Raw genomic sequence first — 20,857 nt, forward strand, 5'->3', positions numbered from 1 at the left:
TGAGCCTGACAACTGCCCTTGTTCACCGCCTGGAGAGTTTTCAGGCGATAGCAAGAGCAGCCCAAATGAAGCCTGGCATCTTGGTGAGTGGAAGAAACATAGTTCAGAGTTCAGGGAGGCCAACGCAGCTGGAATTTTCAGGGCAAAAAATACCACAGAGGAGGAAGTTACACATAGAGAGAGTTCCAAAGATCTGCAAAAGGGTCCTTTCTCAGGTCTTTGGTAGAGTATGATACCTGTATGTGTGAGGAAAATACCAAAGCCTGGGGCAATAACCAACAGAAAGGAGTAGGTGGGAACAACCCCCATGGTTCATAATGGCTGGGAATAGTTGTGTTCCCACTAGCCAGCCTGGGAGGATCTCCTAATACACAGGGCAACAACTAGAATTCTCAGAAGTGTATTGTCTTAGTACAATCTGTATTGTTACACTTAGTACAATACACTTAGTATAATACAATAAGGGGTTAAATTACCTTAAAGGTTGCTGTAGAACCACACTAACACAGCTGAAAAGCCAGGATCAAATGAACTAAACTAATTATAAGTAATTTAACTGCATTCCAGAACAAAGTCCAACCAAGGAATATAAAAATCTGGCACTCAGCAATGTAAAATAAAAATGTTCAGCATCCAGTCAAAAATTACCAGGCATATCCATATGAGGAAATATTATTTAGTCGTAAAAAGGAATAATGTTTATGGAGGACTGATTCATTCATGTTATAACACGACTAAACCTTGGCTGGGTGCAGTGGCTCACACTAGCACTTTGGGAAGCCGAGGCAGGTGGATCACCTGAGGTCAGGAGTTTGAGACCAGCCCGGCCAACATGGTGAAACCCCGCCTCTACTAAAAATACAAAAATTAGCCAGGTGTGATGACACGTGCCTGTAATTCCAGCTACTTGGGAGGCTGAGGCAGGAGAATCGCTTAAACCTGGGAGAAGGAGGCTGTGGTAAGCTGAGATCACACCATTGCACTCCAGCCTGGGTAACAACAGCAAAACTCCATCTCAAAAACAAACGAACAAACAAACAACATGAATAAACCTCAAAAACATTATGTGAAGTAAAGGAAGCCAGACGCAAAAACCATATATTGTATGAAATGCCAATACGGGTAAATCCAAAGACACCAGGAAGTGAACTAGTACTTACCAGAGTCTGAGAGGAGGGGAGAATGAGGAGTGGTGATTGCTAGTGAGTATGAGGGCTTCTTTGGGGGGATATGGGGAGAGGGTTGATAAAAATGTTCTGGAAATAGATATTGGTGATGATTGCACAACTCTGTGAATATACTAAACACCACCAAACTGTACTCTTTAAAAAAAAAGTGACTTCTGGCCGGGTGTGGTGGTTCACTCCTGTAATACCAGCACTTTGGGAGGCCGAGGCAGGTGGATCACCTGAGGTCAGGGGTCCAAGACCAGCCTGGCCAACATGGTGAAACCCCATCTCTACTAAAAATTTTTTTAAAAATTAGCTGGGTGTGGTGGCATGCACCTGTAGTCCCAGGTACTCGGGAAGCTGAGGCAAGAGAATCTCTTGAACACGGGAGACGGAAGTTGTAGTGAGCCGAGATCGCGCCACTGCACTCCAGCCTGGGAGATTGCAGTGAGCTGAGATTGCGTCACTGCACTCCAGCCTAGGCGACAGAGTGAGACTCTGTCTCAAAAAAATAAATAAATAAAAAATAAAAAGTGACTTCTATGGTATGTGAATAACATCTAAAAAAAAAAAAAAAATTACCAGGCATGCAACGAAGGAAAACAATATGGCTTATAATTAGAAGAAAAAAATCAACAGAACAGGCTGTGGGCGGTGGCTCATGTCTGTAATCCCAGAACTTTGGGAGTCCAAGGCGGGCGGATCACCTGAGGTCAGGAGTTCAAGACCAGCCTGGCCAACATGGTGAAACCCTGTCACTACTAAAAATACAAAAATTAGCTGGGCATGAGGATGCACACCTGTAGTCCCAGCTACTTGGGAGGCTGAGGCAGGAGAATCTCTTGAACCTGGGAGGTGGAGGTTGCAGTGAGCAAAGATTGTGCCACTGCACTCCAGCCTGGGTGACACAGCAAGACTCCGTCTCAAAAAAAAAAAAAAGAAAGAAACCAATAGAACAGACCCCAAAAAACAGAGATAACACAGAGATAACAGAATTAGAAGACAAGACCATTAAGACAACTTTATTTACTTTTTTTTTTTTTGAGACAGTCTTACTCTGTCATCCAGGATAGAATGCAGTGGTGTGATCTTAGCTCACTGCAACCTCCCCCTCCCGGGTTCAAGCAATTCTTCTGCCTCAGCCTCCCGAGTAGCTGGGACTACAGGCATGCACCACCACACCCAGCTAATTTTCTGTATTTTTAGTAGAGGCGGGGCTTCACCATGTTGGCCAGGCTGGTCTCAAACTCCTGACCTCGTGATCGGCCCACGTTGGCCTCCTAAAGTGCTGGAATTTCAGGCATGAGCCACTGCACCCGGCCCATTAAGACAACCATTAAAATTTGTCCTTGGCCAGGCACAGTGGTTCATGCCTGTAGTCTCAGCACTTTGGGAGGCCAAGGTAGGTGGCTCACTTGAGACCAAGAGTCCAAGACCTGCCTGGGCAATATGGCGAAACCCTGTCCCTACTAAAAATACAAAAATTACCTGGGTGTGGTGGTGCATGCCTGTAATCCCAGTTGCTCAGAAGGCTGAGGCACAAGAATTGTTTGAACCTGGGAGGCGGAAGTTGCAGTGAGCCAAGATCATGCCACCGCACTCCAGCCTGGGAGACAGAGCAAGACCCTGTCTCTGGGAAAAAAAAATTTTAAAAGAGAAAAATAAAAAAGACATAGAGAAAAAAAGACACACACACAAAAAGAGCATTAGTTATTTGCAGGACAACATTAAACATAATATTTGGTGTAATTCAAATCTCAGAAAGAGAGATCTGAGCGGTGTACAGAGAAAAATATTTGAAGATAATGTCTGAGAAATTTCCAAATATGGCAAAACTATAAACCCACAGCTCCAAAAAGCAGAAAAAAACAAAAAGAAACCAACACCACACCAAGGTATATCATAATCAAATTTCTAAAAACCAGCCATAAGAGAAAAATCTTAAAAGAGGGAAAAACAGTATATCATTTACAGAGGAACAAAGATAAGAATGATAGCAGACTTCTTCTTTTTTTTTTTTTGAGACGGAGTCTCGCTCTGTCACCCAGGCTGGAGTGCAGTGGCCGGATCTCAGCTCACTGCAAGCTCCGCCTCCCGGGTTTACGCCATTCTCCTGCTTCAGCCTCCCGAGTAGCTGGGACTACAGGCGCCTGCCACCTCGCCCGGCTAGTTTTTTGTATTTTTAGTAGAGACGGCGTTTCACCGTGTTAGCCAGGATGGTCTCAATCTCCTGACCTCGTGATCCGCCCGTCTCGGCCTCCCAAAGTGCTGGGATTACAGGCTTGAGCCACCGTGCCCGGCCGATAGCAGACTTCTTGTCAGAAATGACCCAAGCCAGAAGATAACGGAATATCTTAAAAGTACTAAAAGAAAAAATAAATGTTGGCCGGGCGCGGTGGCTCAAGCCTGTAATCCCAGCACTTCGGGAGGCTGAGGCAGGAGAATGGCGTAAACCCGGGAGGCGGAGCTTGCAGTGAGCTGAGATCCGGCCACTGCACTCCAGCCTGGGCGACAGAGCCAGACTCAGTCTCAAAAAAAAAAAAAAGAAAAAATAAATGTTAACCTAGATTTCTATACCCAACAAAAAATATATTTCAAAAAGGAAAATGAACTAGACTTTTTGAGACAAACAAAAGCTAGAAAATTAATTGCCAGGCCAGGTGCAGTGGCTCACACCTGTAATCCCAGCACTTTGGGAGGCCAAGGCAGGTGGATCACCTGAGGTCAGGAGTTCAAGACCAGGCTGGCCTACATGGCAAAACCCCGTCTCTACTAAAAACACAAAAATTAGCCAGGTGTGGTGCTGTGTGCCTGTAGGCCAAGACAGGTGGATCACCTGAGGTCAGGAGTTCAACACCAGGCTGGCCAACATGGTGAAACTCCATCTCTACTAAAAATACAAAAAGTTAGCCAGGCCAAAAAAAATTAGCCGGGCATGGTGGCAGCCACCTGTAATCCCAGCTACTTGGGAGGTTGCAGCAGGAGAATCGCTTGAACCCAGGAGGCAGAGGTTGCAGTGAACCGAGATCGTGGGCAACAAGAGCGAAACTCTGTCTCAAAACAAAACAAAACAAAACAAAATTCATTGCCAGTAGACCTACACTATAAGAAATGGTAACTAAGTTCAAGGCAGAAATTTGCACTGGTACCCAGTCACGATAAAAAGAAATAAAGACCACCAGAAATGGCAAATATAAACCTGCCTCAAACCATTTTGGGAAAGAAACAAGGTATGAATAGATAACAAGAAATATATACATGCACAAGTTGGGGGAACTCATAGGAAAAAGAGGATACAGTTTTCTTTTGGGCCGGAGTCGCTCTATCACCAGGCTTGGAGTCGCGGGTGGCGGATCTCTGCTCACTGCAGCTCCACCTGAGGTTTACGCCATTCTCCTGGCTCAGCCTCCGGAGTAGCTGGGACTACAGGCGCTCGCCACCTCGCCCGGCTAGTTTTTTGTACTTTTTAGTAGAGACGGGGTTTCACCGTGTTAGCCAGGATGGTCTCGATCTCCTGACCTCGAGATCCGCCTGTCTCGGCCTCCCAAAGTGCTGGGATTACAGGCTTGAGCCACCGCGCCCGGCCGGGTTCTGATTTTCTTATAGCACCTCTCCAATCTGCATGCCCTTAAGTGAGATCTAACCCTTCTTGGAAAAGGAAGGTGCAAAGACCTGTTTCTAGGGGACAACTTCTTATGGGTAACTGACCATTTCTCATTTCATTGGCCCTAGAAGCCACTGTGGGGAGAACTGAGGGAAGGTAATATTATAGCCACTCTAGACCAAATCTACCAATGTCTGCCAACCACACTGACCTCACTTTTGTCTGATAGGACCAAGGTACATTAACTATGCCAAAAATGAAGTCAAGATTTATTCTTCTAGCTCTCTTCCTTCTTCCCCACATATCCAGCCCTTCATTAAGTTTTGGCAACTCTCCTCCTTAAATATCTCTCAAACCCCTTCGTTTCTCTCCATTTCCACGGCCACTGCACTAATCCAAGCCTCCGTGATTCCTCAGATTCTGCCTTTTAACTGATCTCCCTGCTTCTGCTTTTACCCAATCCATTCTTCACAATACCTCCAGATAGATATTTCTAAACTACAGATTTGATCATGTTCTCTCTTTCTTAAAACCTGTTAATGGTTTCACATTTCCCTCAGAATAAAGTTCAACATCCTGAACTCAGCCTATCAGGCCTCCCTAAGGTGGCCCCCAGCCACCATCCCTGCTCAATGCACACCACTCTAGCTGTACTCTGCCCTCATTACTCTACCCACATGGAGATATCCTCAGAAGCACTATGCTCATTCCTACTTCAGTTCCTCATATATGCTACTCTCTCTGCCTATAACTATCTTCCCTCACTCTTCAGCTAGTTAATTCCAACTCAGCCTTCAGGGCTCAGTTTAAATGCCATTTCTGTAAAAAAGCCACTAAGTTTGTAGTAAGTTGTTGCAGTAACAATAGGAAACAGGCATGGGATAAGGGAGATAAGGGACTGAACACACAAAAAAGGCAAAGTGTTCACCAGGATAAAGGTGAAGGGGATCCTTCGATGGCAGCTGAGTAGAAGGTAACCAGGATAGAGTAAAGCAGGTCAGAAAATCCAGAGAAAGATGTTTCCAAGAAGATAAAACTGATAGAATATCTGGTGAGTTTTTGTTTGCTTGTTTGAGAGAGAACATCGCTCTGCCACCCAGGCTGGAGTGCAGTGGTGTGATCATGGCTCACTAAAGCCACAACTTCCAGAGCTCCAGCAATCCTCCTGCCTCAGCCTCCTGAGTAGCTGGGACCACAGGTGCGCACCACCACACCCAGCTAATTTTTGTATTTTTGGTAGAGATGGGGTTTCACCATGTAGCCCAGGCTGGTCTCCTGAGCTCAAATGATCCACCTGCCTTGGCCTCCCAAAGTGTTGGGATTATAGGCATGAGTCACCGTGCCCAGCCTTTTTGATGTTTTTGAATGTATTAAAAGGAGATTTAAACAAAAGAGGGAGAGCTTGAGAAAAGATTAGTGATAAGCACATAGAAAACTAATCAGATGTACCAAAAAAAAAAAAGATTAACTTCAGGAAGTACAAAAGAGTATGTAAAAAAAAGAAAGTAAACATAATATACAACATAGCTCAGCTGTAAATAATAATTACAGAGTTACAGTAATATAAATACTGAATATTGATCTAACCAAAACTGAGATATAAATATACTAAGGAGATGGGAAAATACAAATGTACTTAGGGGAATGATGCCATTGTTATGAAAGAGAACAAGATCCTCTTCCACTCATGGTGAGAGGTAGATACATGATGCCTGAAACTGAAAAAATTATGAATTCCCATATATTAGAAATATAGAGGTAAATGGCCAGGCGCAGTGGCTCACGCCTGTAATCCCAGCACTTTGGGAGGCCGAGGCGGGCGGATCACGAGGTCAGGAGATCGAGACCATCCTGACTAACACGGTGAAACCCCGTCTCTACTAAAAATATAAAAAATTAGCCGGGCGTGGTGGTGGGCGCCTGTAGTCCCAGCTACTCAGGAGGCTGAGGCAGGAGAATGGCGTGAAGCCGCGAGGCGGAGGTTGCAGTGAGCCAAGATTGCGCCACTGCGCTCCAGCCTGGGTGAAAGAGCAAGACTCCGTCATGGGAAAAAAAAAAAAAAAAAAAAAATACAGGTAAATACCAGAAAAAACTCACTGGAAGAGTTCAAAGTGGTTGCTTCCAGAGATGGGAAATGGATTGGAATGGTACCAAGGACTGCTATTTTTCACTATTAGTCTCACATAACTATTTGACTTTAAATGATGTACATGTCTAATTTTCTCTAAAAAATAAAACAAAAAATATTTAAATTAAAAACTACTACCATGCTTAGCATTGACTTTTTTCCTATTAATGAGAACTTAGTATAATTGGAGAAATGACTCTAAAACTTCATCACAAAGTTTGCGTCTCAATGGTATTTCTCAAAGGTATTTCTGGCTTCAAGAAAATTATTTTACATTTCACTTTTTTTTTTTTTGAGACAGGGTCTTGCTTTTTTTGCCCAGGTTTGAATGCAGTGCCATGACATTGGCTCACTATAGCCTCGAACTCCTGGGCTCAAGTGATCATCCTGCCTTGGCCTCCCAAGTAGCTGGGACCACAGGTGGGCACCACCATACCTGGCTATTTTTTTTTATTTTTTGTAGAAACAGAGTCTTGCTATGTTGCCCAGGCTGCTCTTGAACTCCTGGCCTCAGACAGTCCTTCTGCCTCAGGCTCCCAAAGTGCTAGGATTACAGGTGTGAGCCACCACACCCAGTTTTATTATTATTATTATTGAGACGAAGTCTCACTCTGTCACCTAGGCTGGAGTGAAGTGGCACAATCTTGGCTCACTGCAACCTCCACCCCCCAAGTTCAAGCGATTCTCCTGCCTCAGCCTCCCAAGTAGCTGGGGTTAGGCACCCGCCATCAAGCCAGGCTAATTTTTGAATTTTAGTAGAGACGGGGATTCACCATGTTGGCCAGGCTGGTCTTGAACTCCTGACTTCAAGTGATCCGCCTGCCTTGGTCTCCCAAAGTGCTGGGATTACAGGCGTGAGCCACCATGCCCAGCCCACACCTAGCTTTATTTAACATTTACTTTAGGGTTTTTACTTCAACTTTCTGTGTAATGTTTTCCCCGGATATTATAAATTATTTGAAATGGCTTACAATATTGTTCATTCAAATAGGCAGTGTATCACAAGTGTTTTAGGAAAAGAGCAAGAGAATTGGTTTCTTTGGAAAAGAAATTCATTAAGGACCTCTAAGTCTAACCTGTTCAATCCCTGCAAGGACATAGTTGAGTTTCAGTCAGGTTTTAAAGGTAAATACTAAAGACCAATAATTCACCTCAGACTCTGACTCAAAGGAAAACAGATACCAAAGTCACAGAAACATTTTATTTCTTACCACCTGCTCCTTCCAAAATGCCCCGGACTACTGCCTGAACACCATTAGGCCTCATTAACCTTTCAGAGAGCAGCTGTCCACATAGACGCCGAAGCCAAGCTGGGGCCCGACACCTCAGCTGTGTCTTCACATCTGTGCAGGACTGAGAAAAAGAAGAAGGTGTGAATTCTGAATGTCACTGAAATAGATATGATGGCCGGGAACAGTGGCTCATGCCTGTTTAAAAAAAAAAAAAAAAAAGGAGAAGAAGAAGAAATAGCTATGATATGTAGATTTATTTATTTATTTAGAGATGGAGTTTCACGCTTGTCACCCAGGCTGGAGTACAGTGGCACAATCTTGGCTCACTGCAACCTCCACCTCCTGAGTTCAAGCAATTCTCCTGCTTCAGCCTACTGAGTCATTGAGATTACAGGCACGCGTCACCATGCCTGGGTACTTTTTGTATTTTTAGTACAGACGGGGTTTCACCATGTTAGTCAGGCTGGTCTCAAACTCCTGACCTCAGGTGATCCACCCACCTCAGCCTCCCAAAGTTCTGGGATTACAGGCGTGAGCCACCATGCCCAGCTAGACATTATTTTTTAAAAGTCCTGAGTCACACTGACAATTTACAGCGTGCTATACAGACTTCAAAAGAGCAACATTTTTTCCTTAAAAAACAAAAAACAAACAAAAAAAAACTTTACAAAACCTTCTTCTGCATTACTTTTAAGAAAGTAAAAAACAGTGGAAAAGCAATGAAATTTCAAACTCATAAACAGACAAATGCATTAGCAATTAAAATGTAGATCTTGGGAACACAAGGTTAATGCAACCCATCTCTGAATGTAGCCCTGACAATCAAACCCAGCTTCCAAGGAAGATTCTTATGAACATTATTTGCCACTAAGAGGGTGGTTCACAATAGGGAGGGAGCACTCCAGCCCTTGCCTCTGTGGCATTAGCAACTCTGATTCCTGTGACACAGTTCCAAGAAATAGTTGGATTTCTTTTTTTTTTTTTTTTTTTTGAGACGAAGTCTCACTCTGTCGCCCAGGCTGGAGTGCAGTGGCACGATCTCAGCTCACTGCAACCTCCGCCTCCAGGGTTCACGCCATTCTCCTGCCTCAGCCTCCGGAGTAGCTGGGACTACAGGTGCCTGCCACCACACCCAGCTAATTTTTTTTTTGTATTTTTAGTAGAGACGGGGTTTCACTGTGTTAGCCAGGATGGTCTCAATCTCCTGACCTCATGATCCGCCCGCCTCAGCCTCCCAAAGTGCTGGGATTACAGGCGTGAGCCACCGCGCCTGGCCAGATTTCTTTTGTATTTCTTTCCTGCTCCAGTGTGATCTGCAAGAAAGAGCTGGATTTCTTCAAGGGCTCCTTTCTGGGAGTTCTGTGGAGCCACTGTGAACAGACTTGGTGTCCCTTATTGTTGAGGATGGACTAAATTCACTTATTAGCCGGTTTTGGCATACACCTCTCAGCTCGTTCCTCTTCTATCTTTTGAGAGTGACTGCATATTTTGTTCTGCTTTTTCTTGTTGGGTACTTTTCAGAGGCCTATCCCCTGCAGAAGACGCTGCAGTTTTAATGTTCTAGCCCTTATTTTGGGCTAGAACATTGATCATGTTGCTGTCAACCACTGCATTTAAGTATGTAAGCATCAAAAATAGTAACAGAAATATTTCATCCTAACTCTCCTGCCCTCTCTCTTTTAGTGAATTATTACCATTTACTGAGGGATTATGGTGTGCCAGGCACATCATAAGTAACTCCCATATAATCTCAAAAGGGACTTACAAGGAAGGCATTGTGATTATCCCTATCTTATGGGTAAGAAACCTGAAGAATGGAAAGGTTTACAAATTCAAACACCTGCACACAGGGGTTGAATCCCAGAGAGGCCTGATGGAAGGCTTACAGTAAGATTATAAGGATGAGATGAAAATTACTCAATTAGGAGATATCTTTGTAGCCAGCTTCAGCTGGTCCTTGCTCCTGACCTACAGCTAATTCCTTTGGCTTCTCACTCTTTTTCTTTTCTTTTTTTTTAAAGACAAGGTCTCACTCTGTTGCCCAGACTAAAGTGCAGTGGCCCGATCACAGCTCACTGCAGTCTCAACTTTCTGGTCCTGAGGAATCCTCCCACCTCAGCTTCCAGAGTAGCTGGAACTACAGGTGCATGCTACCACACTTGGCTACTTCTTTTTTATCTTTTGTAGATACAGGGGTCTTGCTATGTTGCCCACGTTGGCCTCAAACTCCTGACCTCAAGTGATCCTCCTGCCTCAGCCTGCCAAAGTGCTGGGTTTACAGGTGTCAGCCACGGTGCCTCACTGGCTCCTCACTCTTTACACACCTAGATTCATAACTAAAATGTAGGTACTAAAAGCAAACAGACAATTCCATCTATATCATCAAATTAAATCATTTCAGATAAACATTTTTTTTTTTTGAGACGGAGTTTCACTCTTGTTGCCCAGGCTGGAGTGCAATGGCACGATCTCAGCTCACTGCAACCTCCATCTCTTGGGTTCAAGCGATTCTCCTGCCTCAGCCTCCCGAGTAGCTGGGATTACAGGCATGCATCACCATGCCCAGCTAATTTTGTATTTTTAGTAGAGACAGGGTTTCTCCATGTTAGTCAAGCTTGTCTTGAACTCCTGGCCTCAGGTGATCCACCCACCTCGGCCTCCCAAAGTGCTGGGATTACAGGTGTGAGCCACTGCACCTGGCCCCAGATAAACATTATTTTTAAGAAAACAAAGAAACTATCTTATCCCTAGCAGAATATATACTACTATATGTTTGAAACAAAGGAACTAAGAATAGAACAAATAATATCTCTAGTTTTAATTTCTTGACTTCAAATACATTATCCATTCAAAGAATTAGTGTCCAGATACTTGTGCTGAAAGAACATTTTGTCAAACAGCCAATTTTTAGTTAAAAAAAGAGAAGATCTAGTTTCAGAATGAATAAAATATATCTCACATAAAATTGCCATAAGTCTTAAAAAAAGCGATCATAATATTCTTGGGAAAAGTGTCCATCATTTCATTAGAGAAAAGGTCTTTTAAATTATCCTAAGGGTCAGTGTCATCTAGTTTTATAAACATCATTTTATGATCTAAAAGATGAAAAAGGCTCAACTAGATCATTAAATAGGGAACTAAAGTTATTTAATTTTCTAGAGGAAGCCAGCATACCACACATTATATTAATGAGTCACCCCCAAGAGTCCCCAGGCCTGAGTACCTGGGGTGGTCCTCCCTGGAGGATAAGCAGTTCCCGGACTGCTAAGGGCTGATAGACTTGATCCAACATGTCTCTCAAGGCCCCCCTGGATAGGGTTCTTTCCTCTTCAGTTAGAACCTAAAAGAAATATGCACTTGGCTTTAGTGGAATTCAAACCAGGCAGACAATAGAAGGTAATGTTATACAACACTGTACAGAGATACTTGTGAGAGGAGCGGAAGGAAGGTTTCTACCCTCTCTTGATTTCCTTCCACATGGGGGAAGCTGTACTACTAAAACATTCCTGGTCCTCTCTCCATCTTGCTCACTCCACTTCTGGGCAGGTTATGAGACTGATCTTACTGCTGAGGGTGGAGTAAACTCACTTATTGGCTGGTTTTGGCATGCATCTCTCAGCTCGTTCCTCTTCTGTCTTTTGAGAGTGACTGCACATTTTCTTCTGCTCTTTCTTGCTGGGTATTTTTCAGAGGCATATCCCCTGCAGAAGGCGCTGCAGTTTTCCAGTGCTCCTTAAAATGGGTGATTAGTGAGAGTGTCTAATTCTGAAGAGCACTGTTTTGTCTCCCACCAGGCACGGTGGCTCACGCCCGTAATCCTAACACTTTGGGAGGCTGAGGGGGACAGATCACCTGAGGTCAGGAGTTCAAGACCAGCCTGGCCAACACGGCAAAACCCCATCTCTACGAAAAATACAAAAATTAGCCAGGCCTGGTGGCGGGCGCCTGTAATCCCAGCTACTCAGGAGCTGAGGCACAAGAATCACTTGAACCAGGGAGGTGGAGGTTACAGTGAGTCAAAATTGCACCACTGCACTCCAGCCTGGGCAACAGAGCAAGCCTCCGTTTCATAAATAAATAAATAAATAAGCAAGTAAGCAAGCTGGGTGTGGTGGCACATGCCTGTAATCCCAGCTACTCGGGAGGCTGAGGCAGGAGAAGCTCTTGAACCCAGGAGGCAGAGGTTGCAGTGAGCCAAGATTGCGCCACTGAACTCCAGCCTGGGTGACAGAGCAAGGCTCCGTCTCAAAAAATGATAATTATAAGCTACATCCTCCAGCTTTGCCTTTATGAGCAATAGAGGTAACATTGTTCATCTCTCTTACTCTTCTTAACTCTCTTTTAATTCATTTGGGACTTGGGCAGCAAAGAGGGGTACAATTTTGGGGTACCCTTGAGCCATAACAGTACAATTCTCCTTGATGATTACTGCTCAGGGTCAAACAGTCAGGGTTCTGCCCATTACCGTTTCACACACTGAGGTATGGGTGCTACTTAGAACACAGCTATTGGTGGGACTTTGTCCAGCTTCATAATGTACACCCAGCGTGTTTCCCCTCTGTCAACTCCTTCTCCTGCCTTCCTACTTGGTTCTTTCTCTGTGTTTCCCTTTTCATTTCTCTCTCCTGCCTGAGATCCCCGGGCACAGCTCAGCCTCAGTAACAGTAATAAGACCTGTCAACCTGGATCACACTATCTCAGGGAAGTGCAGGCAGGAGGTGCTGCTAGAAGTGTCAATATGCATAACCTCGCCGGAAGGAGGAGGCACTCTGCTCCTATCACATAAAGGCCCCAGGGAGCTCAGAATTTCATGCCAACACTTGAATGATAGTGGCTTTTAGGCAAACGTTTATGAATGCAGGCAGGAGAGAGAAGAGAAAAGGAACAAGGACAAGGGTGACACAGGCAGGTGATAATGAACATTGTGAAACCTGGCTGTGGAGGCTGCGGAATCACTGTGCCTGGGGGCCACACTGACCCTTGAGACATTTACATCTTAACAGCTTCCGCTGGCCAGTCCCTATGCTGATGCCAGTGGTCCTCTCATGGCCGGGTAGTGGTTCCTGCTATGTCATCCCTGTAAGTCTTTTTTTTTTTTTTTTTGAGACTGAGTCTGGCTCTGTCGCCCAGGCTGGAGTGCGGTGGCCGGATCTCAGCTCACTGCAAGCTCCGCCTCCCGGGTTCACGCCATTCTCCTGCCTCAGCCTCCCGAGTAGCTGGGACCACAGGCGCCCGCCACTTCGCCCGGCTAGTTTTTTGTATTTTTTAGTAGAGACGGGGTTTCACCGTGTTAGCCAGGATGGTCTCGATCTCCTGACCTCGTGATCCGCCCATCTCGGCCTCCCAAAGTGCTGGGATTACAGGCTTGAGCCACCGCGCCCGGCCTATCCCTGTAAGTCTTATCTCCCCAGTCAGCGTGTGAGTTATTTGCAGAAAAGGACCATGTCTTATGTGTCTATGATCTCCACAGCAACTTCTGTAGTCTGGGTGCTCAACTGCTTACTTGACTGAGTGAGAGCAACCCCTAACACCTAAAAATAACAATGAACATTGATAGAGTTCTGGAGTGTACCAGGCGCTCTATACGTGTTATCTCATTTAATCCTCCCAGGCATTTAATGAGGGAGCCATGATACTAGTATCAGTAGGAATTATATGAGCACTACTAGAGATTGGGCCAGATACTTGGCACACATTATCCTTAATCCTCACGACCACCTTCTGAGGCAGGTATTACGATACACATTTTATAGAAGAAGAAACAGAGGCTCAAAGAAACAGCCTAAAATAGCTGTTTCCCAAAATGATAAGGGACAGGTAAAATGGACTCTACAGGTGTGCAAAGGATGAGTACCCAATAAATGAAACCTCCACCCACCCTGAAAAGATTCATTTATCCATTGGATATGCTTTGGCATATCCAGTTCTGAAGAACTAAGAGTTGCCTTTTATAACAACTATCCACAAACATATTCACATATTCACACACACACAATCTCTCCCTCTCTTTCTCCATGTATATTTACCTCTTCTGCAGCTGTTAGCAGTTTTCTTTTGGTTGGGCAGAATCCCAGTTGGCACAGACCTGCTGCAATATCCCCAAAATGGTGGCAGAATATCAAGCTTCCCAGAGATGTGTGCTGAGCAACGTTTAGAAGGGCCCTGCAGCTGGTGTACAGTCTTCGAGTTGCATCAGGGGCAGCATCGAGACACACCACGTCTTGAACGACGGCACCAAACTCAGTTCTATATCTCAAAGGGACTCCAACACCAGGCATGAGATAGGGGCAAATACCCAAGGTGACTACAAACTGCAAAACGAACTGGACAGTCTTCTGCTGTGAGATACTAAGTGCATCGGGACTCAGGGCAGGAGCAACTTCCGGAGTCCTAGGGTTGGGTTTACCTGGATTGAAATTAGCTGCAAGGAGGAGCATGGTTTCCTTCAAGCACAAAAGCAACAACAAGGTTTCAGAGGTAAAACTCCAAGTGACATCCACAGAGTTTTGTGGCCATTCTGCCTTACCAGCAATTTCATCTCTTAGGAGTTTCAGATTCTTCCACTGAGGATCCTTTAGAAACTTGTCCTCCAAAGCAGACAGGTTAGATTTTAAAGTAGCCAACAAGACATCGTGTTTTGTGACCTGTAGTGAACTTGAGCCTGATCCTTTTGAAGAAAAAAAAAAAAAAAGGAGAGATTATACACATAGAAAACAAACTGCACTTCTCCCTGTGGAATGCCCTGCCTATTCCAGTTCATCCTTGCAGGCCTGGCCCCGCTGTCACTGGCTCTGGAAAGCCTCCCCCAGGGGTACCAACCCAGCCTATGAAGAATTTAAGACCACATTTTCTGCCTTCCCACAGCACTTTGCATGTAATTGGAGTAGTGTCCTAACATTATAGTTCATCTAGTTTGCTTCTATTCCCCACATGTTTTTAGGGCAGAGACCAGGTCTGAATCATCTTACAGGGCTTAAATTGTAGCCAGAACAGAAATTTAAAAGCTGAACATTTACCGTAGAACATTCATTCAGTCCAGCTGTTCCAGGTGCTGGGGATAAAGCACTGAACAGAACAAAGGCTCTGGTCAGGTGAGGTGGCTCATGCCTGTAATCCCAGCACTTTGGGAGGCAAAGGTGGGATGACTGCATGAGCCCAGGAGTTCAAGACCAGCCTGGGAAACACAGTGAGACCCCATCTCTAAAACAACTAAAAGAATCAGCTGCTAGGCCGGGCGCGGTGGCTCAAGCCTGTAATCCCAGCACTTTGGGAGGCCGAGGCGGGTGGATCACGAGGTCAGGAGATCGAGACCATCCTGGCTAACATGGTGAAACCCCGTCTCTACTAAAAATACAAAAAAAAAACTAGCCGGGCGTGGTGGCGGGCGCCTGTAGTCCTAGCTACTCGGAGGCTGAGGCAGGAGAATGGCGTGAACCTGAGAGGCGGAGCTTGCAGTGAGCCGAGATCGCGCCACTGCACTCCAGCCTGGGTGACACAGCGCAAGACTCTGTCTCAAAAAAAAAAAAAAAAAAAAGAATCAGCTGGCTATGGTGGTGCATGCCTGTAGTCCCAGCTACTCAGGAGGCTGAGGTGGGAGGATCATTTGAGCCCAGGAAGTCGAGGCTGCAATGAGCTGAGACTGTGCCACCGCACTCCAGCCTGGGTGACAGAGCAAGATCCAGTCTCAAAAACAAAATATAACAACAACAACAAAAAAAAAACAGAACAAAGCCTCTTTCCTCATGGAACTTACATTCTAGTGAGGAAGATCACAAAATACAGACACAGTGCTCAAACATTAACCACATCGTTTCCCCCCAGAATATCTATTTTCAGTGGATATCTTTTTCCTATCAAGTATGTTCTCTGACTACAATGGCATTAAGACAGAAAGTATTAACAACAAAACATCCAAAGAGTCTCAAATGTTTGGAAATTAAGCAATGTACTTCTAAATAATCTATGGTCAAAAAAGAAATTACAAGATTTCCAACTGAATGCTAACAAAAAACATCAATATTTGTTGGATATAACTAAAGCAATGCTTATAGAGAAATGTATAGCTGTAAAGCTTATATCAGAAAAGTAAAAAGGACCAGGCACAGTGGCTCACACCTGTAGTCTCAGTACTTTGGGAGGCCAAGGCAGGAAGATCGCTTGAGCCCAGGAGTTTGAGATCAGCCTGGGCAACGTAGGGAGATCCCATCTCTAAAAACATTAAAAAAAAAAAAAAAAAATTAGCCAGGTATGGTGGTGCACACCTGTGGTCCCAGCTACTCAGGGGGCTGAAGTAGAAGGACTGCTTAAGCCTGGGACATAGAGGCTGCAGTGAAAGAAAAGAAAGAAAGTTTAAAGCATAACAGAGAAATTAATGAACATTATGCCAAAAACCAAACAATATACATGAAATGAAAATATTCCTTGAAAAATACAACTTATCAAAACTGTCACAAGACAAAATAAAAACCCTAAATAACCCTATATGTATTAGATAAATGTGCTATCTAAAAATCTTCCGCTGGGCGTGGTGGCTCATGCCTACAATCCCAGCACTTTGGGAGGCTGAGGTGGGAGGATCACTTGAGGTCAGGAGTTGGAGACCAAGCTGGCCAACATGGTGAAACCCCATCTCTACCAAAAATACAAAAATTAATTGGGCGTGGTGGCAGGCGCCTGTAATCCCAGCTACTTGGGAGGCTGAGGCAGGAGAATTGCTTGAACCCGGGAGGCAGAGGTTGCAGTGAGCCGAGATCACACCACTGCCCTCCAGCCTGGGCGACAGAGTGAGACTGTTTCAAAAAGAAAAAAGAAAAAGTCTTCCAAGAGATAAAATTTCAGGCCTAGATGGTTTCACTGGTGAATCATTTAAGGAAGAAATAACACCAAGGTTACACAAACTCTTTCAGAAAATAAAGAAGAAGGAATATTTTTCAATTTATTTTGAGAGGTCATTAGAACACTGATCCCAAAACCTGACCCTGATAAAATCACAAAAAAGAAAAATACTGATCAATATCCTTCATTAATCTAAACTTAAAAATCATTACTTAAAAATCTAAACTTAAAAAACAGTACACATGGCAAACAAGCATATGAAAAGATGCCCAATATCATATGTCATTAGGGAAATGCAAACTAAAACAACAGCCAGATACTATTATATACCTATTAGAATGGCCAAAATCCAGGACACTGACAACATTAAATGCTGACAAGGATGTGGAGCAACAGGAACTCTCATTCATTGCTGGTGGGAATGCAAAATAGTACAGCCACTTTGGAAGATAGTTTGGCAGTTTCTTAGAAAGTTAAACATACGATCCAGCAATTGTGCTCCTGGGTATTTATCCAAATGAGCTGAAAACTTATGTCCACACAGAAAAACTGCATATGTATGTTTATAGTAACTTTATTCATAATTACCAAAAAACAGGAAGCAACCAAAATGATCTTCAAAAGGTAAAAGGATTTTTTTTAGAAAGAAAAAAAAAGAATGGATAAACTGTGCTACACTCAGACAATGGAATATTAATCAGTGATAAAAAGAAATAAGCTATCAAGCCACAAAAGACATGGAGGAGCCTTAAATGCATACTTCTAAGTGAAAGAAGCCAGTCTGAAGAGCTATATTCTGTATAATTCCAATTACATGACATTCTGGAGGAGGCAAAACTATAGAGACAGTGAAAAGATCAGGAGTAGCCAAGAGGTCAGGGATGGGGAAGGAAAGACTAGGTGAAGTGTGGTTTTTTAGGGAGGTGAAACTATCCTGTATGAGATTATAATTATGCATATATGACATTATGCATTTCTCAAAACTCATAAAATCATATAACACAAAGAATGAACCCTAGATATAAACTTTGGACTTCAGTTAATAAGAATGTATCAATATTGGTTTATCAGTTGTAACAAATGTACCACACTAATGCAAGATGCTAATAGGGGAAACTAGGTTTGGGGTAGGAAAGGGAGTATATGGGAACTCTCCGTACTTTCTGCTCAAATTTTCTATAAACCAAAAGCTGTTCTAAAAAATAGAATCTATTAATAACTTTAAAAATGCTTAAATATTAGCAAATAAAATGCAGTGATATAGAAAAGAATATAAAAGAATACTTTATTACCAAGTGTTGTTTATGCCAGGAATACATAGTTGGCTTAATACTTGACACTCAATCAGTATGATTCATCTTATTAACAGTATAAGGAGAAAACCCATGTGATCATTTCAACGAATGCAGAAAAAGCATTTGACAAAATTCAACACCCGTTCACGACACAAATTAAGAATAAAAGGGAACTTCTACAATCTGATAAAGGGTATCCATGAACAAACCTACAGTTACCATCATACTTAGTGGTGAAGTAAAATAGACACAGGATGTCTATTCTCACTTCTATTCAACATGTTACTGAAAATCTTTGTCATTGAAATAGGACAAAAGCAGCAATAAAAGACTACAAGAGCAGAAAGGAAGAAGCAAAATTGTTTCTATTCACAGATGGCATCATCGTTTATGTAAAAGCCCTAAGGACTTTATAAAACAACTACTAGAACTAACAAATGAATTTAGAAAGTTCACAGAATACAAGCAATAAAACAAAAATTAAAAAACAAAAAAACAAGAAATTTTATATTTGCAGCAAAAATGACAAAATGAAATTTGGTTTATTTTTATTTATTTATTTATTTATTTATTTATTTATTTATTTATTTTTGAGACTGAGTCTTGCTCTGTCAAGGCTGGAGTACAGTGGCACAATCTCGACTCACTGCAACCTCCACCTCCCGGGTTCAAGAGATTCTCCTGCCTCAGCCTCCTGAGTAGCAGGGATTACAGTCACCCGCAATCACGCTTGGCTAATTTTTCTGTATTTTTAGTAGAGATCGGATTTCACCATGTTGGCCAGGCTGGTCTCAAACTCCTGACATCAGGTGATCCACCTGCCTTGGCCTCCCAAAGTGCTGGGATTACAGGCATGCGCCACCACTCCCGGCTGAAATTTAAAACTTTTTTTTTTTTTTGAGACAGTTTCATTTTGTCTCCCAGGCTGGAGTGCAGTGGTGTGATCTTGGCTCACTGCAACCTCTGCCTCCCAGGTTCAAGCAATTCTCGTGCCTCTACCTCCCCAGTAGCTGGGACTACAGGCACATGCCACCACACATGGGTGATCTCTTGTATTTTAGTAGAGATGGGGTTTCACCATGTTGCCCAGGCTGGTCTCAAACTCCTGAGCTCAGGTGATCCACCTGCCTTGGCCTCCCAAAGTGCTGGCATTACAGGTGTGAGCCACCACGCCCGGCCTAAAACTTTAATTTACAAAAGTTAGGATAAATTTAGCACAAGATATACAAGCTCTCTACACTGAAAACTTGCTGATAAATTTTTTATTTATTTATTTTTTTGAGACGGAGTTTCACTCTTCTCGCCCAGGCTGGAGTGCAATGGCGGATCTTGGCTCACTGCTACCTCCACTTCCCAGGTTCAAGCAATTCTCCTGCCTCAGCCTCCTGGGTAGCTGGGATTACAGATGCCCACCACCATACTTGGTTAATTTTTGTATTTTTAGTAGAAACGGAGTTTCACCACGTTAGCCAAGATGGTCTCGAACTCCTGACCTCTGGTGATCCACCCGCCTTGGCCTCCCAAAGTGTTGGGATTACAGGTGTGAGCCACCATGCCCAGCCAAGAAAAAATTTTAAGGACCCAAATAAAGAAGAGATATATCCAGCTGAGAGAGGTGGCTCATGCCTGTAATCCCAGCACTTTGGGAGGCAAAGGCGGGCAGATCATGAGGTCAGGAGTTCGAGACCATCCTGGCTAACACAGTGAAACCCTGTCTCTACTGAAAATACAAAAAATTAGCCGGGCGTGGTGGTGGGCACCTGTAGTCCCAGCTACTCAGGAGGCTGAGGCAGGAGAATGGCCTGAACCCTGGAGGCGGAGGTTGCAGTGAGCTGAGATTGCACCACTGCGCTTCTGGCCTGGGGGACAGAGCGAGACTCCTCTTCAAAAAAAAAAAAAAAAAAAAAAATTTAGCCAGGCATGGTGGCGGGCCCCTGTAATCCCAGCTACTTGGGAGGCTGAGGCAGGAGAATCGCTTGAACCCAGGAGGTGGAGGTTGAGGTAAGCCAAGGTTACGCCATTGGACTGCAGCCTGGGTGACAGAGCAAGACTCTGTCTTAAAAAAAAAAAAAAAAAAAGCTGGGCGCAGTGGCTCAAGCCTGTAATCCCAGCACCTTGGGAGGCCGAGACGGGCGGATCACGAGGTCAGGAGATCGAGACCATCCTGGCTAACACGGTGAAACCCCATCTCTACTAAAAAATACAAAAAACTAGCCGGGCGAAGTGGCGGGCGCCTGTGGTCCCAGCTACTCGGGAGGCTGAGGCAGGAGAATGGCGTAAACCCGGGAGGCAGAGCTTGCAGTGAGCTGAGATCCGGCCACTGCACTACAGCCTGGGCGACAGAGCCAGACTCAGTCTCAAAAAAAAAAAAAAAAAAAAAGATAGCAATTGTCCACAAATTGATCTATAAAGTCAATGTAATGACAATAAAAATCTCATCAGACCTTTTTGCAGAAATTGATAAACTGATTAAAAAATTTATATAGAAACCTATAAGACCCAGAATAGTCAAGAACAATGTTAGAGAACTTATACTACCCAACTTACTATAGAACTACAGTAATTAAAGACAATGTGGTACTGGCATAAGGACT

General features: G+C 43.9%; 1 protein-coding gene across 2 annotated transcripts in view; it reads right to left on the bottom strand.

The window, feature by feature from the left end:
* The window catches only part of TANGO6 (transport and golgi organization 6 homolog), a 261,322-nt gene that overhangs the window by 228,282 nt on the left and 12,183 nt on the right, over positions 1-20,857 (bottom strand). For both annotated transcript variants that reach the window (XM_009196757.4, XM_009196756.4), the window contains exons 2-4: positions 14,160-14,800; positions 11,357-11,473; positions 8,113-8,254 (exon numbers count right to left, since the gene is read on the bottom strand). In XM_009196757.4, the coding sequence (XP_009195021.1) occupies positions 8,113-8,254; positions 11,357-11,473; positions 14,160-14,800 (900 nt within the window). The remainder of the gene's footprint in view (positions 1-8,112; positions 8,255-11,356; positions 11,474-14,159; positions 14,801-20,857) is intronic.

The sequence above is a fragment of the Papio anubis genome, chromosome 18, assembly GCF_008728515.1.
Source record: "Papio anubis isolate 15944 chromosome 18, Panubis1.0, whole genome shotgun sequence".
NCBI classification, from domain to species: Eukaryota; Metazoa; Chordata; class Mammalia; order Primates; family Cercopithecidae; genus Papio; species Papio anubis.